The sequence below is a fragment of the Anolis sagrei genome, chromosome 4, assembly GCF_037176765.1.
Source record: "Anolis sagrei isolate rAnoSag1 chromosome 4, rAnoSag1.mat, whole genome shotgun sequence".
Classification (NCBI taxonomy): Eukaryota; Metazoa; Chordata; class Lepidosauria; order Squamata; family Dactyloidae; genus Anolis; species Anolis sagrei.
In genome coordinates this window covers 48,736,895-48,761,912 of record NC_090024.1, presented here as the reverse complement: position 1 = coordinate 48,761,912, position 25,018 = coordinate 48,736,895, and the positions used below count along the sequence as shown (strand labels likewise).

General features: G+C 37.4%; 1 protein-coding gene across 2 annotated transcripts; it reads left to right on the top strand.

Moving 5' to 3' along the window:
- Positions 1–6,369: 6,369 nt before the first annotated feature.
- Positions 6,370–23,266, top strand: UBXN2B (UBX domain protein 2B). 2 transcript variants are annotated; one of them, XM_060775359.2, is made up of 10 exons: positions 6,673–6,760; positions 11,816–11,916; positions 12,488–12,591; positions 13,081–13,131; positions 14,095–14,251; positions 15,464–15,550; positions 17,270–17,379; positions 19,244–19,381; positions 20,849–21,010; positions 21,182–23,266. In XM_060775359.2, the coding sequence occupies exons 2-10, from the start codon at positions 11,869–11,871 to the stop codon at positions 21,342–21,344; spliced, it is 1,020 nt and encodes a 339-aa protein (XP_060631342.1). In that variant the 5' UTR covers positions 6,673–6,760; positions 11,816–11,868; the 3' UTR covers positions 21,345–23,266. The 2 variants fall into 2 exon arrangements, with proteins under 2 accessions (XP_060631341.2, XP_060631342.1); XM_060775358.2 differs by lacking the exon at positions 11,816–11,916 and having other exon boundaries at positions 6,370–6,760.
- Positions 23,267–25,018: the final 1,752 nt, after the last annotated feature.

Sequence of the window (25,018 nt, the reverse complement as noted above, 5' to 3'; positions counted from 1 at the left end):
ATCGACGTACATTTTTAGAAAAATCCGACACTCTGAAAGTAGAACTTTGCAGCCACTGGAATGATGTGCATTGAATATTAATGAACAGACATTTTAATTTTATTTTGAATAATTCCCTGGTTGCAAAGTGATATTTCGTAAATATAAAATAATAATTCCTGGCTAGAGATATGTTTGAGAATAAATATATGAGTTTCCTTGTGGAGAGTAAAAGCAGGGCATAAATAAGCATAATAATAATAATAATAATAATAATAATAATTCAAAGGAAGGAAGGAAGGAAATGTTCTTCTCTAAGAAGTGCCAAATCATTCACAGCAGCAATATTCAAATGTAAAGTGATCTCTTAAACTCTTATTTTCTAGTTCTGCCAGAACAAGGCCTATGAGAGGCATAATTTCCAAATGACAGCTGCACTTCTGGGGCATGCTTTCTTTCTTTCTTTTTTAGGAGAAAGAAGGAAGGAAGGAAAAGTAAGTAAGTGGCTTTTGATATGACTCAAGCTTGGTACAAAATCCAAATAACCTAGATGAGAAGTTAGACTCTATAATCCAGCCATCACAGTAAATCCCTTGTTGTATTGTTTCTTAGAAAATGGTTTCTTTGATAGGGTGATTCAATATTGCACATGCTAATGTGCGGCTGCCAACCCACTGAATGGCTCATGAATATCCCAAGCACCATTCCAGGCTCAGCTCTGAGACACATTTTATTTAATCATAACCAAATATACAAGTTTGGCATTATCACTCTCCCTCCTCCTCATCTTCTGTTAAGGATCATTTGGATCTAGGAGGGATTCAGTGCAACGATGTGGCTTCTGAATTGCCTAGATTATATTACCATAATAACGGAAGACATCACATTTGCTCTTTATGTCTGGCACGTACACAGATGTAATGAATGAAGTCTGACTTGCTACATTTTATTGAGCTTGAAGTTACTGCTTTATGGAAAACTAGTTTATATACTTGGCTTATACACCAGCCTGAATGCTATTCATTAGAAAAAGTAATTGTTCGCTTTTACAGTTGTAGGGATACAGAGAGGTGAGGAAAAATATCCCTTTTTTTACAATCCTTTGTTATTTTAAATAGTATTTACACTATTTTCCATTTTCTTTTTCATAGTAATTTATTTTTTGTTGTCTTTGGAGGTACTTGCCCTGTGGAGTTTCTGAGTTTTTTAGGCATTACATAGGCACATCAATTGATATAAGAAGCACAATAATTCACCAGCCTGAAGCATGAAGCAGTACCTTTTTTGTCCCTCAGGTACTGAGCACACCTTGCTGGCTGAAATCTCCATAGCAAGGCTTTACTGCCCTCTTGCACTCTCACCAGCCCCACATCTAGTCAGATGCTGCTCTCATCAGCTGAAGACTTTTATGAAGCAGCAACTCCCATCAGCCCAACACCTGACCAGCTTCAGTTCCCATTGGCCCCACAGCTGCAGTTTCCATCAGCCCCAGATTTGCCTAGCAAAGGGCTATGGGTGTTGGGTGGTAAGTAAAATAGGCCTGCTGATCAGTTAGGAGGAGAAAAACCTGTTTGGTTGTGGGTAGGAAATCTAAAGCCATACATATTATAGAAGAAGAAAGAAACTAGAGTGCACACACTATCTTAGTTTAGAACCCTGTATACATTTTAGAAATAGTAAGAAATAGTAAGAAAGGTGGAAGCTGTTGAAAGAAAAAAAGTAATCCCTGGGTACATTTTGGAAGAAGCTTTAAAATGGTCTCTAGAAGGTTCAAAATATGTTTGTTTATTTATGCAAGGCTTACCTAACCTGGTTGTTTAATTTTACATGAATATAATATTAGTTTTAGATTTTTTTTAAAAGTCCACTGAAACTTGTTGACCTACTTTTCTTTCTTCGTGGTGTAAAGTTAGAGAAGTAAAGCCCAGAAACACATCTAGTCCATTAACTAAGAATGTACTCCAAACCATTGTACTGCTGAACTTACTGACCGGAAAGTTGGTGGCTCGAATCCGCAAGACGGGGTGAACTCTCACTGTTAGCCCCAGCTCCTGTCAACCTAGCAGTTCAAGAACATGCAAATGTGAGTAGATCAATAGGTACCATCTCAGCAGGAAGGTAAACATCACTCCATGCAGTCATGCCAGCCACATGACCTAAGAGGTATCTACCGACAACGCCAGCTCTTCAGCTTAGAAATGGAGATGAGCACCACCCCCCAGAGCCTTTACCTTTATCTGTGTGTCTGTGTTTCATTGTTCTGAGGCATCGAATGTTTGCCTTGTGTCTCTGTATATGCGGAATATAGATAAGGTGTTGTTATTGTTATTATCTGTGAGCAATCAAATCCACAAATGGCAAAACTGCAAATGTTGAAGGACAACTGTAGTCTTTTTTTTTTTTGCCTCCAATCATCATCATCATCATTTATTTCTTTTCCGCCTCTCCTTGTTGCTCAAGGCAGGTTATAAAACAGCTAAAAACACATAATCATCATAAACATTATATATACATATATTAAAACGTATTTCTACAAAATGCGTATAACAAATTTAGATGTCAAAAATAGCAGGCTACCAGCTTTGAATAACAACTTTACTATTGAACTGCAATTTAGTGTACCATGAATAAGGTTTGTAAAACAGCTGTTGTGATTTTCAATACATTACAGAAAAAAAGGAAAAAGCAAAATTAATATATTTAGTGAGTATTAAGTGTTACTTCACCACCACCTAGTGGTGAAGAATGTCTCTCCAAAGGCTTGTTTTTAACAAAGTCTTCTAAATACATTTTATGTGCATCCTCTAAAAAGGAGAAAAGCCTTTTCTCTTTTCAATAACAATAAATTTTGGCATATAGGGAGTAAATTAATTGTTATATTTCAAAAACTGAAATTGAAGCCAAACAAGACAGAGGTACTTCTGGTCAGTTGAATGGCCAAACAGGGTATAGGGGTCCAACCTGTGCTGGACAGGATTACACTCCCCCTGAAGACACAGGTTCTCAGCTTGGGAGTACTCCTGGATTCATCACTGAGCCTGGAACCTCAGGTCTTGACGGTGGCCAGGGGAGCTTTTGCGATATTAAAACTTGTGCGCCAGCTGCGCCTGTCCCTTGAGAAGCCAGACTAACAAGAGTTGTCCACACTCTTGTTACATCTCAATTAGATTACTGCAACGCACTCTACAAGGGGTTGCCTTTGAAGACTGTTCAGAAGCTTCAAGTAGCCCAATGCGCAGCAGCCAGACTGCTCATCGGAGTGGCATGTAGGGTACGTACAACTCCTATGCTGCGTCAACTCTTCTTGCTGCCAATTTGTTACTGAACACAATTCAAAATGCTAGATTTTAAATGGTTCTGGCCCAGCTCACCTGCCCGAATTCATCCCCCCTATAAACCATCCTGGGTGCTAAGATCTTTTTGGGGGTGGGCCTGTTCTCAGTCTTACCTTCTTCACTGGGGCAGCTGATGGGGGCAAGGGACCGGGCCTTCTCAGTGGTGGCCCCTTGGTTGTGAAACTCCCCAGTGAAATTAGATCAGCCCCCTCCCTCCTATCCTTTAGAAAACAAGTTAAAACCTGGCTATGGAACCAAGCATTTGGAGAGTAACACAGGGCTATGTGATTGGAACGGCTTCTGGATTATGGTTTTTAGTCTATGTGTAATCTTTTAACAGCTTATTTGTATATTTATATGTTAGCGTTTTATTATTTTCATGCTTTAACGCACAAGGTGTATTGTATTTTGTTTGTCTTATGTTAATGTGGATTTGAATTATTGCCAATTTGGAAGCCACTTCAGGGTTGAGATAGAGCGGGGGGAAATACAGTAAATAAATAAATTTATTTTATTTATTTAAAACATTTATATTCTGCCCTTCTCATCCCGAAGCGGACTCAGGGCAGAGCACAGTATATATAGGCAAACATTCAATGCCAAGGACATGAATTCATTATATGCATACATAAACATTAAAAACATTTTATCAATATTAAAATACATTAATTAAATACAAAATAATATTAAAGTCAATATTAAAATACACTGTTTAAAAGTCTTGATAATCTGTGTCTAATCTGCCCTGAGTCGCCCAAAAGGCTGAGAAGGGCGATATACAAATATAGTAATAAATAAATAAATGGCCTGAAAAGGTTTCCTATCACTGTTTTATTGCATTGTCCCAAAAGCTTGGTCCCACAGCCAAGTTTTTACCATCCTTCTGAAGGACAGGAGGGAGGGGGCCTATTTTATCTCACCACTCGGGCCGGGGGGGGGGGGGCAATCACCAAGAAGGCCCTCTCTCTTGTCCCCACCAATCACGTTTGTGACAATGGCAGGATGGAGGATCTCTGTGATGGTTCATAGGAGGAGATGCATTCGGACAGGTAAATTGGGCTGGGGCCATTTAGAGCTTTATAGGCCAAGGCCCACACTTGGAATTGTGCCCAGTAGCAAACTGGCAGCCAGTAGAGCTGGGGCAACATGGGAGTTGTATGCTCCTTGTATGCAGCCCCAGTTATTGACTTGGCTGCCTCTCGTTGGACTATTTGAAGTTTCTGAGCAGTCTTCAAATGTAAGCCGCCCCGAGTCCCCTTGGAGAGATGGTGGTGAGATATAAATAAAGTTTTTTATTTATTATTATTATTGAAAGGCAACCCCACATAGAGTGCGTTGCAGTATTCTATCTTGGATGTAGCAAGAGTGTGGACCACCGTGGCCAAGTCTGGCTTCCCAAGGTAAATAAATAAATAGTCCAAGAAAGATTAGGAAGTATTTTATTTTATTTATTTATTTATTTAGTACATTTCTATACTGCCCCTCTCAGCCTTCTGGCGACTTGAGGCGGTTTACAAGGCAAGAATTCAATGCCGCCAAGGACACAATTACAACATACAATATAAAATACATCAGCAACAATAAAACCAAACATTATAATGACACATACTTCAATCGATAATCATTAAAACAATGTCCATATAGTTATTCCATTATTATATCCTTTACTCTGTATTTTCAAATGCCCGCTCAAATAGCCATGTCTTAAGATTCTTCCGGAATGATAGGAGCGAGGAAGCAGATCTAATCTCCCTAGGAAGGGCGTTCCATAGCCAAGGGGCCACCACTGAGAAGGCCTGTCTCTCGTTCCTGCCAACCGTACTTGTGATGATGGTGGGACCGAGAGCAGGGCCTCTCCAGACAATCTTAAAGTCCTTGCAGGTTCATAAGGGGAGATTCGTTCGGTACATCCTGAAGTTAAGAGCTGTTTGGCAGTGGAATGTGCTGCCTTATAGGGTGACAGAGTCCAATTTTCTGGAGATTTTTAAGCAGAGGCTGGATGGCCATTTGTTAGTACTGCGTTGACTGTATCTTTCTACTCTTTGATTCTAGTGGCTAACATGTTTAATGAATGTAAGCTTTTGTGGACTCTCGGTTAACCGGAACTCAAGCAACCAGCAAAAAATTCAAATAAATAATACTTTAAATAAAATTAAAGGACATGTATTTATTGTTAAATTGTATTATATTATATTATTTCTGGAATTTATATGCAGGTTTTTTTTTTCCGGATGGACCCAAAGCAGCTAACAAAAACAACATAAACAATGTAACATAACCATTCATTAAATCAAGCATAAACCCATTATATTAAATTAGTCTTTAGTTTTCATTATTTGCTGTTGCTGTATTTCAGTATGAATATCAAGTCAATACAGAGTTTAGATATGGCATAGTAGTAGTTACGTCCATTTTTAATAATAACTCTCAGGCAACCAGAAACTAGATTTATCCAGCATGTACCAATTCCCATGGGTGCCGGTTAACTTTGGCTCCATCGACACGGCCAAATAATGCAGTTTCAGAATCCAAATTAACTATATTCTGGATTTTATCAGTCTACATTGTCATAAAATCCAGTTCAATGCAGTTAATCTGCATTCTGGAATTGTTTTACATGACAGATCCAGCCTGAGAGTCAATTATATACGAATCAGAAAGGGTCTATCTGCACAGTGTGATGAATGCAGTTTGGCACTCCTTTAACTGCCACGGCTCAATGCTATGGAATCATGGGAGTTGTAGTTTTACAAGGTGTTTTGATTTCTCTGCCAAGTTCACACCGATATGCTTGGGACCAGAAGTTACTGGGAGCCCCATCTACACTGCCATATAATGCAGTTTCAAACTGTATTATATAGTAGTAGATGGGGCCCCAAACACTTTCTGGCCCCCTCAAAATTTCGGTGTGAGGGCTGCTCAACCTGTGACGGCCCTGAACTGAAAGGATAACACACATTGGGCCCGCCTCCCTTCGGAGTCCTGTCAACCCAGAGTGACGGCCGGGCCAGCCAATGGGAACGGCGCACGCGCAAACAGGTGCGAGTGGGCGGGGCGGAGGGAGGGCCCGAGAAGACAGGCAAGAAACTCGAGCGAGGAGGCTTTGGGGACCAGCGGAACCGACGTGGGCCCTGCACCTGCGAGCCGGTCGCCATAGCAACCCTCGCTGCCGGAAGAACTCCTCAGCGAGCGAGCGGGCGCGCGCCTGCCCAACCGCCCTCCCGCGTGCTCCTCTCTCTGGATTTGGCAGTTGGCACTCGCCCAGCTCGAAGATGGCGGACGATGGGACACTCGCCGAGCGGCCTCAGGAGGAAGACGAGGAGGAGGAGGAGAAGGAGAAGGAAAAAAGGGAACCGGAGGCGGCTGCAGCAGCGGGTACCAGCGGAGGGAGGCGGGAGAAAGGGCCCCGAGGAAGCGGCCGCCCGCCCACCGTCCGGGATCTGCAGGTAGGGAAGGCAGTGTGTGTGCGGCCCAAGGGCCTCGCCCCCTCTCGCCTCCTTCCTCCTCCTGAATTACAGAAGAAACCCGAGCCCTGATGCCTTGGGGTGGTTCGGAAGAGTGGGCCAAGCCCATGACTCCCTTCCTCTTTGGCTCAGACAGATTTAGGGGTCTTTTCTCCGCCCAAATGGGAAGCAAACGTGCCCCTGACGATGACGACACATTTTGTCACGTCAGTCTTGGAAGGAATGCGTTCCCAGTGCAGGGAAGCCATGGCTATACGGAGAGTTATTTTTTTAAATGCAGATTGAGCATCCCTCATCAGAAATGCATGGAAGCAGGGCCCTTCCACTCAGCCATATAACCCAGAATATCAAGGCAGAAAATCTCACAATACCTGCTTTGAACTGGGATATCTGAGTCCACACTACCATATATTCCAATTCAAAGCAGATAATTTGGGATTTTAGGGTTGTCATCTTGTCTTCGGTGTCAGTTGGGAGCCCCTCCCCCCAACACCAACTGCTGCTCTGAGACTAGCCTAAAGAGAGGGGTCCAAACAGATATTGTATTTATTTTATTTATTGTACTGTATTTTACTTGTAAGCCGCTCTGACCTTCGGGGTGAGAAGGGCGGCATATAAATGTCATAAATAAATAAATAAATAAAGCAGATAATTGGCTGCCAGTCAGCTTCCGAGCACAATTCAAAGTGCTGGTCTTAACCTATAAAGCCCTAAACGACTCCGGCCCAATTTATCTGTCCGAACGTATCCTCACCTACGAACCATCAAGATTGCTAAGATCGTCTGGAGGGACCCTGCTCTCGATCCCACCGCCTCACAGGCGTGGCTGGTGGGGACGAGAGACAGGGCCTTCTCGGTGGTGGCCCCTCGACTCTGGAACTCCCTTCCACTGGAGATCAGAACTGCCCCTTCTATCTTAACATTCAGGAAACAGGTGAAAACTTAGCTTTGGTGATTGGCATTCAACAAATGAGCCATGATCCTGTGATATGGATGGATGACGACGAATAATGATTTTTGATGACGACTGACCACTGTAATTATGATTATGATTGTATTTTGCTATTTTAATGTTTTAGTGTGATTTAGAATATGATGTTTTAATGACTGTCTGTAATATTGATGTTGGAAACCGGCCTGAGTCCCTCGAACGGAGGTGAGAAGACCGGTATATAAAACTACTAAATAAATAAATAAATAAATAAATAAATAATTTGGGATTTTACTCAGCTGTGTGGAAGGGGCCATGATCTCGGATTTTTCCTCTTTCAGTTCGGAATACTTCTTTATACATAATGAAAGGGCTTCAACACCAAACCCGTTTGTGGAGTTTATTTCTAAAAGATAAAATGTACACTTTTTACAGGAATTTTTAAAAACGTCTGACATATTCTTACGCTATAGCAAACATTTTTTCCAAACTCTGTACCTAAATGATTTAATGCATTTTGATAACTTTTATATGTGTAATATGTATAACACCATAGTCTACTCCAAGCCATCAATGTGCTGCCACCTCATTTTTCTTTTCTGTTTTTTGTGAGGGTACCTTTTGGAAACATACTCCACGTTTATCCAGTCAGTTTCAACCTATGAATGTAAACGTAGTTGCTGTGAGTTTTCCGGGCTGCCAGGTTCCAGAAGCACAACCCAGAAAACTCACAGCAACCCAGTGATTCTGGCCATGAAAGCCTTTGACAGCACAATGTAAACTTGCCTTTTATTGGTATGGATCAGGCCTGGGCAAACTTCAGCCCTCCGGGTGTTTTGGACTTCAAATCCCACAATTCCTAACAGCATACCTGCTGTGGGAGTTGAGTCCAAAACACCTGGGGGGCCAAAGTTTGCCCTGGCCTGGTATGGATTATTTTAATGTGTTTTAATCATAGTTCTGTGTCTTTTAATATATGTGCTTTCATGGTCTTATGCTGTTATCTATGTATTTTTATTGTGTTGTACCCTGCCTCCAGCTATGAAGAGAGGCGAGAAAGAAATACAGTTTATTTTTATTATGTTTGTTTCATATACGCATCCTTTGAAGATAATTTCATATGCAGTATTTGGTACTATTCCATTATCTGGGTGGAAGCCACTAGGGGGCACTAAAGAGAGATGGATGGTCCGTTTTATGGGAATGTTGTGGGGGTAGAGGATGAAGGAATAAAATCATTTCCCCCTATTTTCCTGTTATTCACCCCCCCACCACCACCCATGTCCCCGTCGTGGAAGAAACTCTCATTTATGATATGAGAAGTGGAAATATTTATGTATTTATTTACCATATTTATCCCACCTTCTCGAGGGGATTCAAGATGGCTTTACACGTAGGCAACTATTCAATAAGCAGCAAAAATGGGGGGAATGGTTTTCATCAACTCCCTCACTGTAAAATGGACCATCCTTCTCTTTGTAGCATCTCCTAGTGACCTCTGCCTGGATAATGGAACAGTATCCAATATTTTAATAATTTTGTGCATGTAATAAAGTGTATGTGGAATCATCAGGGGAAAAGTTGTCACTATCTCAGCCACTATCTCAGTGGATAGTTTGAGGTTTTGGAATATTTGGGGGTTTTTAGAATTCAGGATAAGAGCTGCTCATTAAAATTGCTGTGACAGTGTATTCCTATGTATAGGTACAGAAAGTACTTTCACTTCTATTGTGTAGGGCTCCAAGTAAGGTGATATTGACAGATAGAGAAACTGCTCCGCAATGTTACTTCTACGCTCACCATTTGATTAATTTTTTAAATGATTACTGGGTGTTTGTTTTTTTTGTTTACTTGTTAAAAATAATCTGAACCCCTTATTCATGGATTCTGTAGCTACGGATTCAATCACCTATATATACAAGCAGTCCCCATGTTACTGACAAGATAGGTTCTGATAGTTTGTTCTCAAGCTGAATTCGTTTGTAAGTCGGAAAATGTATTTTTTAAAGTATAACTCAGAAGATTTCACCTCACTTTCTATCCCTGTAATAATTGGATTTTGAAAAAATTGGCTTTTTGTGGAAACAAGGATTGGTGAGAACGCTTCAGTTGAGACATCTTTTCCCCATGATAATTCTTCCAGGAATGATTTTCCCTTCCTATAGGTAGATTTCTCTCATTTCCTGTTTTCTCTCCCTGTTCTTAAATATGAATCCTTTGTATGTCAGATGTTTGTAACTGTACTGCCTGTGTGTGTGTGTGTCTCCAAATGACAGACATTTGGCATTTGATATAAGGAACATTATTTTACTAAGCCTCTGTATATAGTGTGAGCATCCATTGATTTTGGTATCCGCAAAGAGTCCTGGGACAAACTCCAGTGCATACCAAGGACCCACTGTATGCTTTCTTATCTTTTATGACACAGAAATATTGGAAGCAAGGAAGGAGTTTATTCTAGAAATTAGAGTTTATAAAACTCTGGTGATGTATTTTCTTACTCAGCATCTCAAACTATGAAATATGTTTTGTGTGTATATTCTACAATTTTGTAGCTTTAACAAATTATTTGTAAGAATAATTTATAATTATAAATTATAAGAATAATAAGAAAGTGAGAAACGTCAGGAGAAATGCCTCTAGAACATGGCCATATAGCCCGAAAAAACCCACAAGAACTATTTGTAAGAAAATAAATGTCCCTTTGTATAATGGTTTCTGCTTTAATCAGAAAACACCATGCTGTGTAGATGTATTTTTACTCTGTCTAAATGTATTTTACTTATCAGGAAAATCACTTGCAATAAAGCCTTGAACATTTAGCAAAAGATTGCCAAGTTATAGTGTTTGTGGGTTAGAAATAGCAGCATTTTATTTGATCTGGGTCTCTTGTGGATTTTTTTTTCTCTTGGTTTAAGTGAGTTGTAATGATGCCAATATAACCCATAATATAAACTGCTCAGCACGCAGTTTTATTTCTCTAATATCCTATGATATAAGATATTTATCTTGCCCACGTGCACCACTCAGTATAGGACAACATGGAAGGCAAAATGTGACAAAACAAAACATGAATGTATATAGTTATGCACTTTTTAAACAATGAGATTGGAATAGTTTGTGCTATCATTGCGGAGTCAAGATGACAAAACTCACAAAACTTTTGCCACAAAATCTTGCCTTCATGATAGCTGGGTTTGTGAATCAGATGCCTATAGAGATGATAAATTTCCCCTGATTTTGACTGGTGTTTCCCAAATGTAGATATACCCTCCTCCTCCTCCTCATTATTATTATTATTATTATTATTATTATTATTATTATTATATCATCGTTCTTTTATTCATGTTGGGTAGAGTTTCAAGGAGTTGTGGTTCAGCAACATCTAAGACTCTGGATTTGGGAATCACTTCTATAGATACCTCTGAATATTAATATTCCATCTTAATATTCTGTTAATGCAATTCAGTGAAACGGAGAGCGAAAAGACAGGCATCCAAGCTGGGTCCAGAAAAGGAAGAGTACTAAGATTGTACTGCAAATATATGTTGGATAATGGAGCAAACCAAATAATTTCAAAAGATAATTAGGTTGTGCTTTATAAAGTATTGCAAAGCCTCTGATTTTGTAGATTGTGAGAAACTATTAATCACTTTTAATAGAATTGCTATAGTATTTTAACTTGGAACAACTTTTGATGAAAATGAATGAAGAAGGTTCAAAGGCAAAGTTACAACTGAACATTAAGAAACAAATAATTACTACAAATTATTTTCATATCTTTAAAATAAATTATAAAAACTGTGGTCAGTAAATAAGACTTGTGGCAGTTCTACACTGACCATTTATCCTGGGGTCAATTTGGAGTAGCAAACACCAAATTACCCCAAAATGGTTTAGACCACTAACACCACTGAGGAGGCAGGAAGTAGTCCTGACTAACAGCCACCATTACCACCCACTCCCAAACTGTTTCTTGTGATGGCCAGTAGGCACAACATGGACTGTAGTGGTCACTCATCGCCTGAAGTGATGTTGGACAGGGCATCAGAGCAACAATGAAGGGAGAGAGGAATCACCCCCTCCTTTCTGCCTTCCTTCTCCAGTTGCCCATTGCTCCAGCCAGCGTGATTCCAGGTGATGAAAACTGACATGACCCATGTCAAGCTCGCTGGCAGCCGTGGTGGAGAAGGACAGGAGGTGGATGGTGAGTACCATCTTGTGACCCCAGACCATACAAGCCTGGGGAATAAAGGATGGCTGTGTAAACTGTTGTGGCCAGTTCCATCTCAGAACTGGCAGCAAGTGTTTACTTGGGCCCAAAGTTCTGGTTTCAGATTCTGATGGAGAATTCAGAGCAACCCGTGACTTTGATTAGCATGTTTTAAGCTGCAACAGCTTTGGTCTGCATTAACCCGAACTAGCTCCATTCACAGAGCTAATTCACTAGCTCTTCAAGCTAGGTGATCAGTTCAGTTGTGCCCTAGGACATGTAAGGCCATTAATGATGGAACTATACAAGATCCTCAAGTTTAAGTTTGTGTGTGTGTACACAAACACACACATACAAAGACATTGTTAAAGACTTGAGAAATAGCTGTTTCTTCAACATGACATTTTGATACAATGAAGCCGTCATACCCATAGATGGTCACAGATGGCAGCATATGTTTCTATCTGAGCTGGCCATAATTTTCCCCCTGTAATGTATCATTTAAATATAACTTGTGTTTCTTCGGCTAGAACGTATTGCCTAAAGTATCTCACATTCTTCATAGCTGGCATTGGCTGGACTGTATGAAGATGAAATGAAAAGACAACCACTTCATTCTGAAAAATCAACAACTAGAGTAGCCAGTCATCCAAGATTACCCATTCAAAGGTAACAGTGTTTTTGTTAATTGTTTATGAAATTATGTACATTACCTGGAATTATTTTTCATAAATCCTTTAAACCTCAAATGCGAAGAAAGCATTTGAATTTTTAAAAATTCAGTATAAAAATGTAAAGTGATATGCATACTTACATGTATATCACTTTACATTTTTATATGTAAAGAACGAATCCCACTGAACACAGTGGAAATTGTTTTCAAATAAGCATATGTGGGATTTCACTGTGTGACTTGTTTTTTAATTAAGAATCTCTGCTGGAAGAAAAAGTGGGTCATTATGATTAACCTGTTTGCTATAGAGATAGATATTTGTATGGCACTTACGTGATATTATCATATCTAAAGTCTTCACCCTTGGATTTGCAACAAGTTGTGCAAGCTATACAAAAAATTTAAATGGCACAATGTTCTTTCCTGTGTATTTTAATATACAATAAATGAATTTTAAATATATTTTTCCTGGTTGGCTTCTTCAGAAGTTTGAAAAAACCTGAAAGAAGTATGAGTGATGACAAGAACAACCAAAGGTATAATAATTGCTTTAATTGCTATTTAATACTAATGCATTGTATTGTGTTTACATTTCATTTCTTAACTTTTACACATAATTACATTGATTACTGCCATCATTATAATTCCTATATAAATATAGTATGATTCTGGGTTGCTGTTGGGGTGTATTGGTAACATTCTATACTAATAGAATGGATTGTGCAGTTTTTATTCTCTATTCTCTATTTTTTTTTTAAATCTCAGATAGGAAGTTCATTTACAGTAGCATCTTTTTTGGAGCAATCAGTATAATTCCTTCTTTACTCAGTATTTTGGTTTTAAATTTTGAACTCAGAATCAAATAAATCAAAATCACATCTGTATGGCATGCACAGTATCTATGTTTCATCTTGCATCTTGGTAATGGTAAATTCTCACAGTAACCTTTTTGCTGATCTTCCTAATTTTTGAACAATTCCCCCATTCCACATGCTGCTCCTAAGGTTCTGTCAGTAAGAACAGTTTTGTGGCATTGCAGAGGGTTGCAGTAGGATGGAATGGTAGGGAGCTCCATGATGTGAGGAACTCTTCCACTTTGATGTAGCCTGTTTTTTCTGTAAAAAGTTAGAAAATTCAGGGAGTTAGAGAAGCATGAGCAGGCTCCAGTACTTGGTGCCACCTGGTAGAAATCGAGCAAAATGAGATGGGCCAATGATACAGTATACCCTAAAACCTACTTTAGAGGGCTGAGAACCCCCCCCCCCCCCCAAGAACTGGTTTTCAGAGAGCTCTGAAAGATGCAGGGGGAAATGAAAGTACGGTTCATAATGCTGGCATTACAATGCCGGTTTATGATTGGATTTAGATCTAAATTTGTAGTTTTTAACCATAGAATCACTTGGTTTTAGTCTTATAACAGCATTTCAATTGAAATTTAGTTCTGTCTGAAAGTTTCTTTAAAACTTTGACCAATTATATATATTTTTCTTTTTAAAAAGATTTTACCTAGGTGATTCAGATTGTAGAACTGATGGGCCATCTAGTAATATGACTTCCAGTAAAATTGTTGATGAGCTTTTCAAAGAAGCAAGAGAACATGGGGCAGTCCCTTTAAATGAAGTATCAAGAGCCTCAGGAGATTGTTATAAAGCTAAAGTGCGTACGTGACTTCATTTTTATCAGAAGAATGTAGTAATTTTAATACAAAATGCTTTATTTTAAGAGATAGTATTTGATCTCTGACTGTTAACAATGGTACTTGAATATGTTTTCTAGAAACCATGCTGAATTTCCGAATGCAAAGGGATACACAAATAATTATACAGTCCTTAGTTTTAAGATTTTTTTTGTAAATTGCAATTGGCAAGAATTAATATCCCTTTGCCTGGAAATGTGGAAGACAATAATTGATTACATTGCATTACATTACTTTACACCTTTATGTTGTATAAAAAGTATGATGGGTAATCAGAACTTAGAAAATGTGCTTTGTTTTGGATAATAGCTCTAAGATTCCATTTACCTAAATGGCCAGGAGATCTGATCCCTGTGGGATTTTGGAAATTGTTCCTGAGCTCTAATAATCTTATATTATAAAAAAGGGACTACTTTGTAGGTTCATATTAATCAGTGTTTGATAGCAGCTGTCTCTGACTGTGGAGTTGTATGTTTTATTTGATTCCTATAAATTAGAATCCAGATTTTCAAAGGAGAAGCATCAATGGTATGCCAAAGTGGCCATTATGCCCAAATATATTTTGCAAATTGACTTGATACTGCAGTCAGATTCTAGTTTATTCATCACCAACATCTATAGTTTGTTATAATTCTGAATTTGAAGTTCAAATTCAGCTCAGTTCAAATGTCATTAACCATAATAATAGCATTCTCAAATAACCACTTTTTCTATAGTTATTATTTAGGGCCCTTCCACATAGCCCTATATCCTAGAATATCAACGTTGAAAATCCCACAATATCTGCTTTGAATTGGGATATCGGAGTCCACAGTTCAAAGCAGAAAATGTGGGTTTTCCTGCATTAATATTCTGAGATATAGGGCTGTGTAGAAGGGCCATTAATCAAGTTAAGGTGAAACCAATTGACATTTATTTTTATTTTTTATTTAGGGTTTGGCAATTTCCCCCTAGCAACCATGTTATTTGAAATCTACAAAGTGTATGTTTTGGGGATTTGTTTACTTAATTAACTTGCTAATCCTGAAACTTGACTTTATTGCCTACAGTGAAGTTAACAAATAGACTGAAAAGTTTTGACCTTCTCTATGTAATTTATAATTAGTTTATTTTAAAGAAATATAAGTAGTCATTGCTACTTTGTAATATGTATGTTATACATATTTTATTAGTCATTTTCTGGTGGTGGATACAGATTGGGAGACTCTACATGGAAGCGCTCTGAATATATTTATGGAGAAAGCCAGTTTGGGCAGGATGTAAGTAAGATCAAGTTGATTATTTGTAATAGGAGCTGTCACTTAAGAAAATCTCCAGTTTATTTAATATTTACAAAATGCAAGCATTGTGGTTTTTAAATACATTGATTTCATAAAGAGAAGTATTTGGGGGAAGCAGCATGTCAATTGGCTTTTCCCCTGTTAATTTCCATAAAGATGAGTTGTTCATCATGTAGAGGTTTCCTATGGAACACCTCCAAAAATGGCACTTTGAAGACAATTGATAATTATTTTATAGGCTTCTTTTGTATTTTTTTAAATAATGCATTATGATTTCAGGTTATAGCTGGTCATGAGTATTACTGCAATTTAGAAAGACACAGTATATAAATCTTTATAGAAATAAAGAAATGAAAATAAATTGCCATAAAATAAAAAGTCATAAATGAGCAAAAAGAGTTAGCTCCATTGACATCTTGCCATGTTTCGTCATCATTGTGCCATTCAGTAGCAGTCATATTGCATACAAGGTAACACTAAGGCACACAGTTATACACTTGCAAGTGCCACCCTCTTCTCTTCTTTGTTAATTTATGCCCCATATGGACAGTACAGATTTATACATAAGCATTCCCAGTGAAGCTATATTGGACTATTATGTCTTTCGATAAAATTTAGATGACATAAAGGCCATATATATAGTTATGCTGAACTGTAAAGGGGTACTCCAGATCTGCACTGGCGAAATCAGCAAGGCAGCCTCAGTGTCTCGTAGTATTCATACTGTGTAGCACTGAAGTGGCTGGTAGCTAGATGTTGCTCGCATAGCCCAGCAATGCTAGATCTCGTTCAGCATCATTGAACTGCCACTTTTACTTTCCCCCTGTCTTTCTGGACTTAGGAGCAACCACTGGGCAGAAAGCTGGTAGTGGCCATTGCTCATCACATGTAGTGACTGTAACTGGAGTGACAAACTGACACAAGAGAGTGGAGGGGGAAAAGAGGAATTGCTCCCTTCTTTCCCTCTCCCTTCTCCAATGGCTTTTTTGCTGTGGCTTCTGTCACCACACACAACAAGTGGCATGACACAAAAGCCAGATTGACAGAGAAAAGGTTAAGTGCTATCGCCTGTCCCTGGCTGCTTGAGCTCAGGGATGGTTATGTAAACAGCCATGGCCACTTTTGAATAGGAAATCCCCCAACTGTTCACAGTACCACAAAGTGCAAGCCAGCTTCAGGAAAGCTTCAGAACATCCCGCTAATTTTTTAAGCCAAAGACGAGATTGTATTGAAGTGAATGGATCCCATGTATCGTGTGTACTCCATAAGACCCATTCACCCCTTCACTGACACATTTGGCCTGTGAAGATGGGCCCAGATAGAGATGGCACAAAATTAGTTTAGATTGTAAACATGTTCAGATATTTTAAAGAGATTTAAAAATCCATACATTAAAAAGAGAGATGGGTTGCCCATCTGCACTCTCCAGGTGGAGATTATCAGTCTGAAGAGAAGAGCCTCCTGTTTACGTGGAGAGGTTGCTCATTTGGAGAGCAAAAGTGGAAAGGGACACTATTTGTATGTTAATTTCAATCTCTTCTTGGACCACTAAATGTGGTTTATCTATTATAGTAATGGAGAGTATTTGCAGGTGTATGTAATTATTGTTAAAAATGTTACTTTTTAAATTTAAATTTATTGTATGTTGTCTGATTTATTCTTTTGAACAATTTTTTAAATATGTCTTGTTTACCACAGGTTCAAATCTTGCTCAAACTGTGGAGGAATGGTTTCAGCTTAGATGATGGAGAGTTGAGATCTTACACAGACCCAGTAAATGCTGAGTTTCTCGAGTCTGTTAAAAGAGGGTAGGCATCTATTATTTTTACTCCAAAAACCCATTTTCACTGTTTACCAGATTATTTTATTCTGATTTTTTGTATTATTATTTTCTTTCTATAAAGAGACTCAAAGCAGCTCACAATAAAACCAATACAATACAATTACAAAACTAGAAATATACAGACATTAAAATTGAATTATAATAGATACAGTTGATAATCAAAGAAATAATCCAGATTTCATACAGTTTGTACAGCAGATTCAGGCTGGAGTATAGAAAGCAGGGGTTTTATTATTGACTTTAGCTTCCTTAACTACACACTATGCCCTTCAAAATGGTGTAAAATTGAACTGATTTGAAATAATTTTGGGAATTTGGTGAGTTGGTGTTGAAAAATCCTTGAATGTGTCACAATGAAAAATAATGTGCAGATTTAATAAATGTAGATTTGATTTGTGTGGGTATGAATGGAATTGAATGAAAGAAATGAGTGAATGAGAGCTAATAATTTTGGAATAACCATTCTAAAAGATTAAGGCCTGCAATGACTAAATCATTTACTACCTGCTTAAGGAACTGTAATTAAAAGCGTCTAATGAGAACTGAAAAAGTAAGCTGTGATAATAACTGTGACAGTGATAAAAGAAATATTTACATCTGTCAACATTTGCAGACCAGAAACTGGATTAATTCTAAGGGAAATTACCTCTGTTTGCATTAGTCAAAGACAATGCTCTTTCAAGTTAAACCCAGAACACAATGGTTAATTACCTGAAAATTAATAGAAGATCAACATCTATTTCAGGAGATGAAGACTCAAGATAATTTCAATCGCATAGTTATTTACTACATCAGAAGAAATATTCCTATTAAGGATTCAATCTAATAATTCTTATTTGTGACAGACAGCGGAGCTGTTCACCTGCCTCTGGTCCATGGGAAAGACAGAGATGGTGTATGGAACTCCCTGCCCAGGGAAGCCAGAATGGTCCCTCCCTGCTGTCCTTCTGACAGCAGACTCTTAAAGAATGAGGTTTTTAAGATAAAGTCAAGAAGTGCTGTGGTTTTAGTCAGGAATAAGTTTTTAATCAGTTTTAAGAGTTTTAATTGGGTTTTTTAAAAAATATTGTTAATATTTAATTCTATTTTAATGTCTGTATGTTTTTCAGGGTTTTAAATTGTATTGGTTTTACAGCAAGCCTCTTTGAGTCTCTCTTTTGGAGAGAAAAAGTGGGGTATAAATTATTATTTATTATTTATAATAATAATAATAATAATTATTATTATTATTATTATTATTATTATTATTATTATTATTATAGTTCTTCCATACATTTTCAGAGAAATCATGGCACATCCCATTCTACAAACAGTTCAGACCATTGTGGTAGACTAACTTGTAAATGTATAAGTAAAAATCACTGTTATTTGGTATACACATCTATTTTGTTTGTGGATGTATTTCAGTATGGTTTCAATCTTTATTATGGAATAGAGTCAGCTTTGGGTTGTCTTTGGGAATGACCTACACTGGGAACTGAACAGCATGACTATATTCTGTTTGGTTCTGTTGGACAACTAATCTGCATCATTGCGAGACATGGTATTCTGCTGGGTCGCCCTACAGCAACACTAGATCAGCTTACTCTTCTGTTTATTATTATTATTATGTACAAAATAAACATGCTTATTAAAACCTGATACTTGAATCAAGTTATTGAGTGGCATTTAAAGCTTTTACATGTAGGCCAGGTTTTCTGGAGAGGTCCTCCATATATATTACTTGTGAGTGAATACATCTTTGTTCTTGCACTTCAGTTCCGTTATTGTTCAGCTTTCTCTTCTCTGCCTAAAATTACTTTGTTGTTGTTGTTGTTTCTGTTATTAAGAGAGATTCCTGCAGAACTCCAAAGATTGGTTCATGGAGGGCAAATTAATTTGGATATGGAAGACCATCAAGAGCAAGAATACGTAAGGCCTAGGCTGAGATTCAAAGCTTTCAGTGGAGAAGGACAAAAACTTGGAAGGTTGTTTTTTAAAAGTAATCTTCAAATTTTCAAAAAATCATTATTTAATTTTTATTACTTTGGCAATCTAGAAATAGAGAGTAAGTTAGAGCATACCACTATCCTGTAGGTCATCTACATCTTAGGCAGTTTGATGCTTATTGTCTCCATTAGTTTAGAAGTTTTAGTCTGAAGAACTTGGAAAGCACGAAGTCACCTGCCCTAACTTTAAGGATATTTGCTCCTTAACTGAAAGTATTGTAATATTTGAAAATAAATAAATAGGGTAGCAATCAGAGGTTAATCCCACTTAATTCAATGGGAATTACTCTCCGTTGTGTGTATAGGGAGAGACAGTGTTGTTTGGGAGTCTAAGTTGGACATTTAAACAGGCCCAGGCTTTCTTTACTGAAGACTATTTATTATACCTATCCACTAAACAAAATGCTTAAAGCATCTAATAACAACACAAAACCCACTAAAATAATGAAACCATTACAAAAATCACTAAAAATAATAAAACCATAAAATAATGAAATCAATAAATAGTAAATATCAAAACGGTTTAAAAGCAGAGTTTTTTTTAAAAAAACCAATTAAACCAATATAAAACAACAGTTGCTGAATCTTGAATTATTCCTTCTGTAGTAAACCTTTCACACTGCTTTACAGAACTGGATTTATTTTGTTAGATTGGACTCTAGAGCACAATTATAATGAAAGAGCACTTCTTTCTAATTTGTTACTTCATAAAGGTGAAGTTAATTGAATGTCAAAAGCTGGGAAGCCAAGTATGAAAAAAACATACATATGCCTGGTAACTGTCAAATGTCACTATTTCTTCCTTTTCACATTGCAGTACTTTTGTATCTTTCCCATATTTATTAACTGAAGTAAACATAACCATGTGCATTTCTTTTTAATAGCAAAAATCTAGTGCAAATGGATCCTATTCATATAAAGTTTTTTTGCCTACCACATGGCAATGTATCCACAGAAACTGTGGCTTTTGGGCTGGTTTCAGATTAGTCATACAGAATAAACCATGGATAGTTGCCTTCAGTCTCTGAAGCTAGATCCATGGGACTCCGCTCCTCAAAAATTTCCCCTTTCTGAGAAGTTTATTTATTCATTTATTTATTTCGCATATTTGTATCCCGTCCTTCTCACCCCTGAGGGGGGACTCAAGACAGCTTACAACAGGCAACCATTTGATGCCATCAAACAGATTCATAAGTAACAGTTGCAATTAAAACATTAAATTATTAAAACATTAATTTAAAATGACACAGGTTCAATCTCTAAGGTAGTGAAGCTCTTGCTTTTCATCCTTCAAATATGAAGGCAAATGTAAAACAAGAAAATTCAGTGTTAGTTTTCTGTTACATAATGTTTTAGAAGGATAAATCTTCTATACATAATTGTTCTCAGTATTGCCCTTTCACTTGTCTATCACCGTTTCACTTAGCATTTTTTATTTTGTTTTAGCCTTACTCCTGAGATTGTTAGTACACCTTCCTCTCCAGAAGAAGAGGAGAAATCCTTTGCTGATGGTGCTGTTTTGGTAGATGACTCTGTGCCAACTACTAAAATTCAAATAAGGCTAGCAGATGGAAGTCGTTTAATACAGAGGTTTAATCGAACACACAGGTAAGCTTTACAGTCCCTCCTTTATTTTTGATCTTACTTCAATATTATCATCACTTCTTGTCAGCTAAAGATAATTGTCGTTATTCAGAGCAAAAAGCAGACATTTTTAGTACATAAAGTATTTCATTGATCCAATGACTAAAACATAAATTACTATGTTCTTGCCAACAGGATTGTAGATATTCGGAACTTTATTATCCAGTCTCGGCCTTTGTTTGCTAACACTGACTTTGTTCTTCTGACTACATTTCCACATAAGGAGCTTACAGATGAAAGCCTGACACTACAAGAATCAGATATACTGAACACTGTGATTCTTCAGCAGCTAAAGTAAACCTTCAGCCTATCAGTAAATCTGGGGCCTATGGCTTCAGTGAATGGATAATGTTTTCTATTGTTCTACAACAATGCTTCCAAAAAGAAAGAATGGAAAGAAGCTAATTTTTTCGACTTAAAGAGGTCCATTGGCTTTCAATACTCTTCCGTCTTCCAGTGATAATTGTCTTAAATAGATTTCAGAAAGATTTGTTAATGAATGTTTATTGATTTTGTATCTTTCTAAAACCAACGGTGTCCAGTCAAGTTCTGCTTTTATTTGGGGATAGGAGTGCAGAGAGAATTGCCGCAATTAGCCATTTTATAAGAGTGTAAAAGCCATTTTTGGATACAGACTGGTTCTTTTTCAATAGACTTTTGAGACTTGAACTTTGGGAAACTGTTATGCTGCAGCAACTAACAGCCATCAAGAAATTCATCGTGTCAGTTGAGACACAGTTGTGTCTCATTGTGAGACTTGGAAGTGTCATGTTTATATCTTCAGTGTATCTAGCATGATTCTAACGCATTGTAATATTGTGCTGGTAAAATATTTGACTTAGCCTATCATTCTCTTTTAATCTCAGCTGTAGTAATATTGATTTAATTGAGATTGTGAATGTTGAACAGAGATAAATACGTTTAACCTATCTGTAGGGTCATTTTCTGCAGCAATGTATGACCCTTCGTTTTTAACAGGAGAAAAGGATAATAAGTAACAGGTTTTCAAAAATGAACTTCATTTGGTCAGATCTAAGAATTCTGCATGAATCAAATGCTCCAGTGTACACTTTGAGTGTTCTTTTCAATGGAAATACTCAATTTGTATATGTTGGCCAAAGTCCAGTTTACTCTTAGCAGAGGAAATAAGTGTGTTAATGAAATCCCATTTGTTTTCACAACTAGAAACCATAAGCACATTTGTTCTTATGGTTCTTAGGCATGCTACCATTTGTATGTCCTGTTTTGTACTCAGAAACAGTGTTGGATTTACCCCTTGGACATAGTCTGGAAGTCATGATATCATTTGCACTAGCATAATGGCACTAAATGGAACTTGAGAGGAATTTTCTTGGAATACTTTTAAGATTCCATCTAAAACTACACAACCTCTTTGTTGGTGACAATGGTCTTTATGAAATTTTTGTGGCTTCTTAGAAAACAAGTCTGATGTGATAAAAAGAAACAAAAGAAGAATTGATTGAATAAGAAATGTCAAGAGAGGGCAATGATGACCTCAGACAATGGCTGACTATTAAGGCCAATTACCATTTAATACTGGTATGCATACATACCAGTATTCTAAATAGTCACTTGTGTACACAAATGTTGTGTCCAGAAGTGTGACAGTGTATGATGGTATACTGTAATCTTTGCTTAACTGTGTATACAATTTGCACTTTATCTTCTGATCACCATACATTGATATTTTGCTGACATGTTGATTACAATGTAATTTAAAGACAATTAACCCTTCAGTGTGTGAAGAGTTGCCTATTCTGAAAAAGAACAACTGAGAAAGAATATGTCATTAGATTGCACCCATCTGAGGTTCTCTGTCAGTAAACAGAGAATATGAAAGGGCTTATTCAGGCTGTGTAATTCATGGTAAAAACAGAAATACTTTTTTCTGTATAGTTTGTCATGGTATCTTCAAAGTCAAAGAGTGGAAAGAAAATATGTTCAGTGGAAAGTAGGTCTTCCACGTAGAATGTGGGAACACTACCTTGGTTGTATATTTTTTTAAGTAATTTTAATTTAACCAATTTGTTTTGAATTCTTGTCCAGATGTTTACATGCATCTCTACATTGTTTTCAGTTATTCACACACACAAAAAGATTCAAACTTAACAAAAAAATTCTAAATCCAGTGTTTGCATGATTCAATCAATCACAAATTCCCTTTGTGTGGTAATCAATAAAGAACATGTTTTCATTGTATTATTTCCATGTTGGATTATTTATTTTTGAAAAGCAGAGGATCATTTATGTGGGGATTTATCTGTCACAAATCAGAGGAATAAACAATTAATAAACAAGTTGGGGCACAGAAAGATTATGATGGAATCTTATTCAGAGGTAAGTACTATTGCTTTAATTGGGTTTACATTCAAATATGTAGTATAGGACTGAATCTTAAAGGATTTTTAGCTCAGTGTGAAAATTCTGGTGCTTGAATTAACGGAAAAACAAAGTCTTTCTATTCCATTCAGTTGGTTGCAAAGGTGATGCTGGTAAAAAGTTTCTCCTTTCTACATCATTTATCTTCATTGAGAGGTTGCCAAGAGAATTCCAAAAACAGCAGTTTGCTGCAGCCACATATATGGGCAGCTAAAGTGACACCTAATAAGTCATAGTTCCTTTAGGTAGTTGATTCCTCTGTCTAAAAATTAGGTATGTAGTTTTTCCTGATGTGTGGGGGAAATTTGAAGCTATAGATCACAGATGATGAACAGCCACACTAGCCATTGATACTAGCTACCAGGAATGTGTGATACCCGTGTTGCTGGTCAGAGATAGCTGGTGTCTTCCTTATCATTGGAGTTGATTCTGTGCCAGGCTTTCTTCTAAACTTCAAAGATGTTGTCCAAGGTGCCAAATTTGTGATTAGAGTTTAGTAACTTGGATATCTCCCTAAAGTTCAGATTAAAACTAGTGGTGGATTCATTGCCCCTTTGCTATTAAAGCCACAAGCTCCTCTGACAAAATGTCCAATGGTTACAAACTAGGCTTAATTGAAATATTTGTTCCCATCATACTTTTTGAGGTCCTTTATGAGCTGTATCATGTTTAGTCCATACCTGTCAGAGTACCTTTTCTTTGCTATTTACTGTTGAAGCTGCTGCATCTATCAGAAATTAAAACGTGTTATAAAGGTTAGGGATTTATTTGTGAACAAATCCCAACTGCTGCAAACCAAATATAATCGATGGAGGCTTTATTTTGGAATAAAATCCCAGCGCTTTCCACCAATTGTACAAGAATGTGGCCTTAGGCAATTAAAAATCAAAATAAAAAAGCTGTAATATGGCTGGAACTTTCTTCTGGCCAAAAACCTTTTGAAAGCTCTCTGGCACCCACCAAACTTTAAAGCAGTGTCAAGCCCTTGGCTTACTACAGGTATCTTTAGCTAGAATGTGCTGGATTCTCACTCAGGCCTGTGTACTGAGGTAACACTGGAGGGAGTTCTTCTTTAAAATATACTCTGCCACCATTAAATTTTTGACTTCTTCAGTAAATTGCTTTTAAAACACAGAGGCACACGTGAGGCAGATGTTGTGAACAATAAAACAATGATGTTTATTTAAGAGAACTGGAACAAAATAGACAATAAGCTTAGTTGGTTTGAAAGATTGTCTTAAAAGCATGTGGTTTCTTTAAGCAAGTTAGATTTAGTTACAAATAAAACTCCTTTCTCCCTCCAGAGATTACTGACAGGATTGCTTCTCTGAAAGTAACTCTAAACTCCTCCACACAGACAGTCCTTTACTGTCTGTCACTCCACTCACCAGCTGTCTTCCCTAATAGCTGAAATCTTCCCACTAGCTATCTCTGCTAGCTAACTGACCACTTCAGGCCTCTTTCACTATTTTCTTCTCCATTCCAAGCTCCTAGCTCCTTCTTTGACACCCAGGTTCAATCTCCCTGACAGGGTTTTAAAACGTCCCCTTAAAGTCATTTTTTTTCCTTTTC

What these genes read in the sequence shown, in the direction of transcription:
- UBXN2B (XM_060775358.2), top strand. Translation starts at nt 6,587, where the DNA reads ATGGCGGACGATGGGACACTCGCCGAGCGGCCTCAGGAGGAAGACGAG. An exon ending in CCACCGTCCGGGATCTGCAG is followed by an intron (nt 6,761 to 12,487) that starts GTAGGGAAGGCA and finishes CATTCTTCATAG; the next exon opens with CTGGCATTGGCTGGACTGTA. An exon ending in GAAGGACAAAAACTTGGAAG is followed by an intron (nt 19,382 to 20,848) that starts GTTGTTTTTTAA and finishes ATTTTGTTTTAG; the next exon opens with CCTTACTCCTGAGATTGTTA.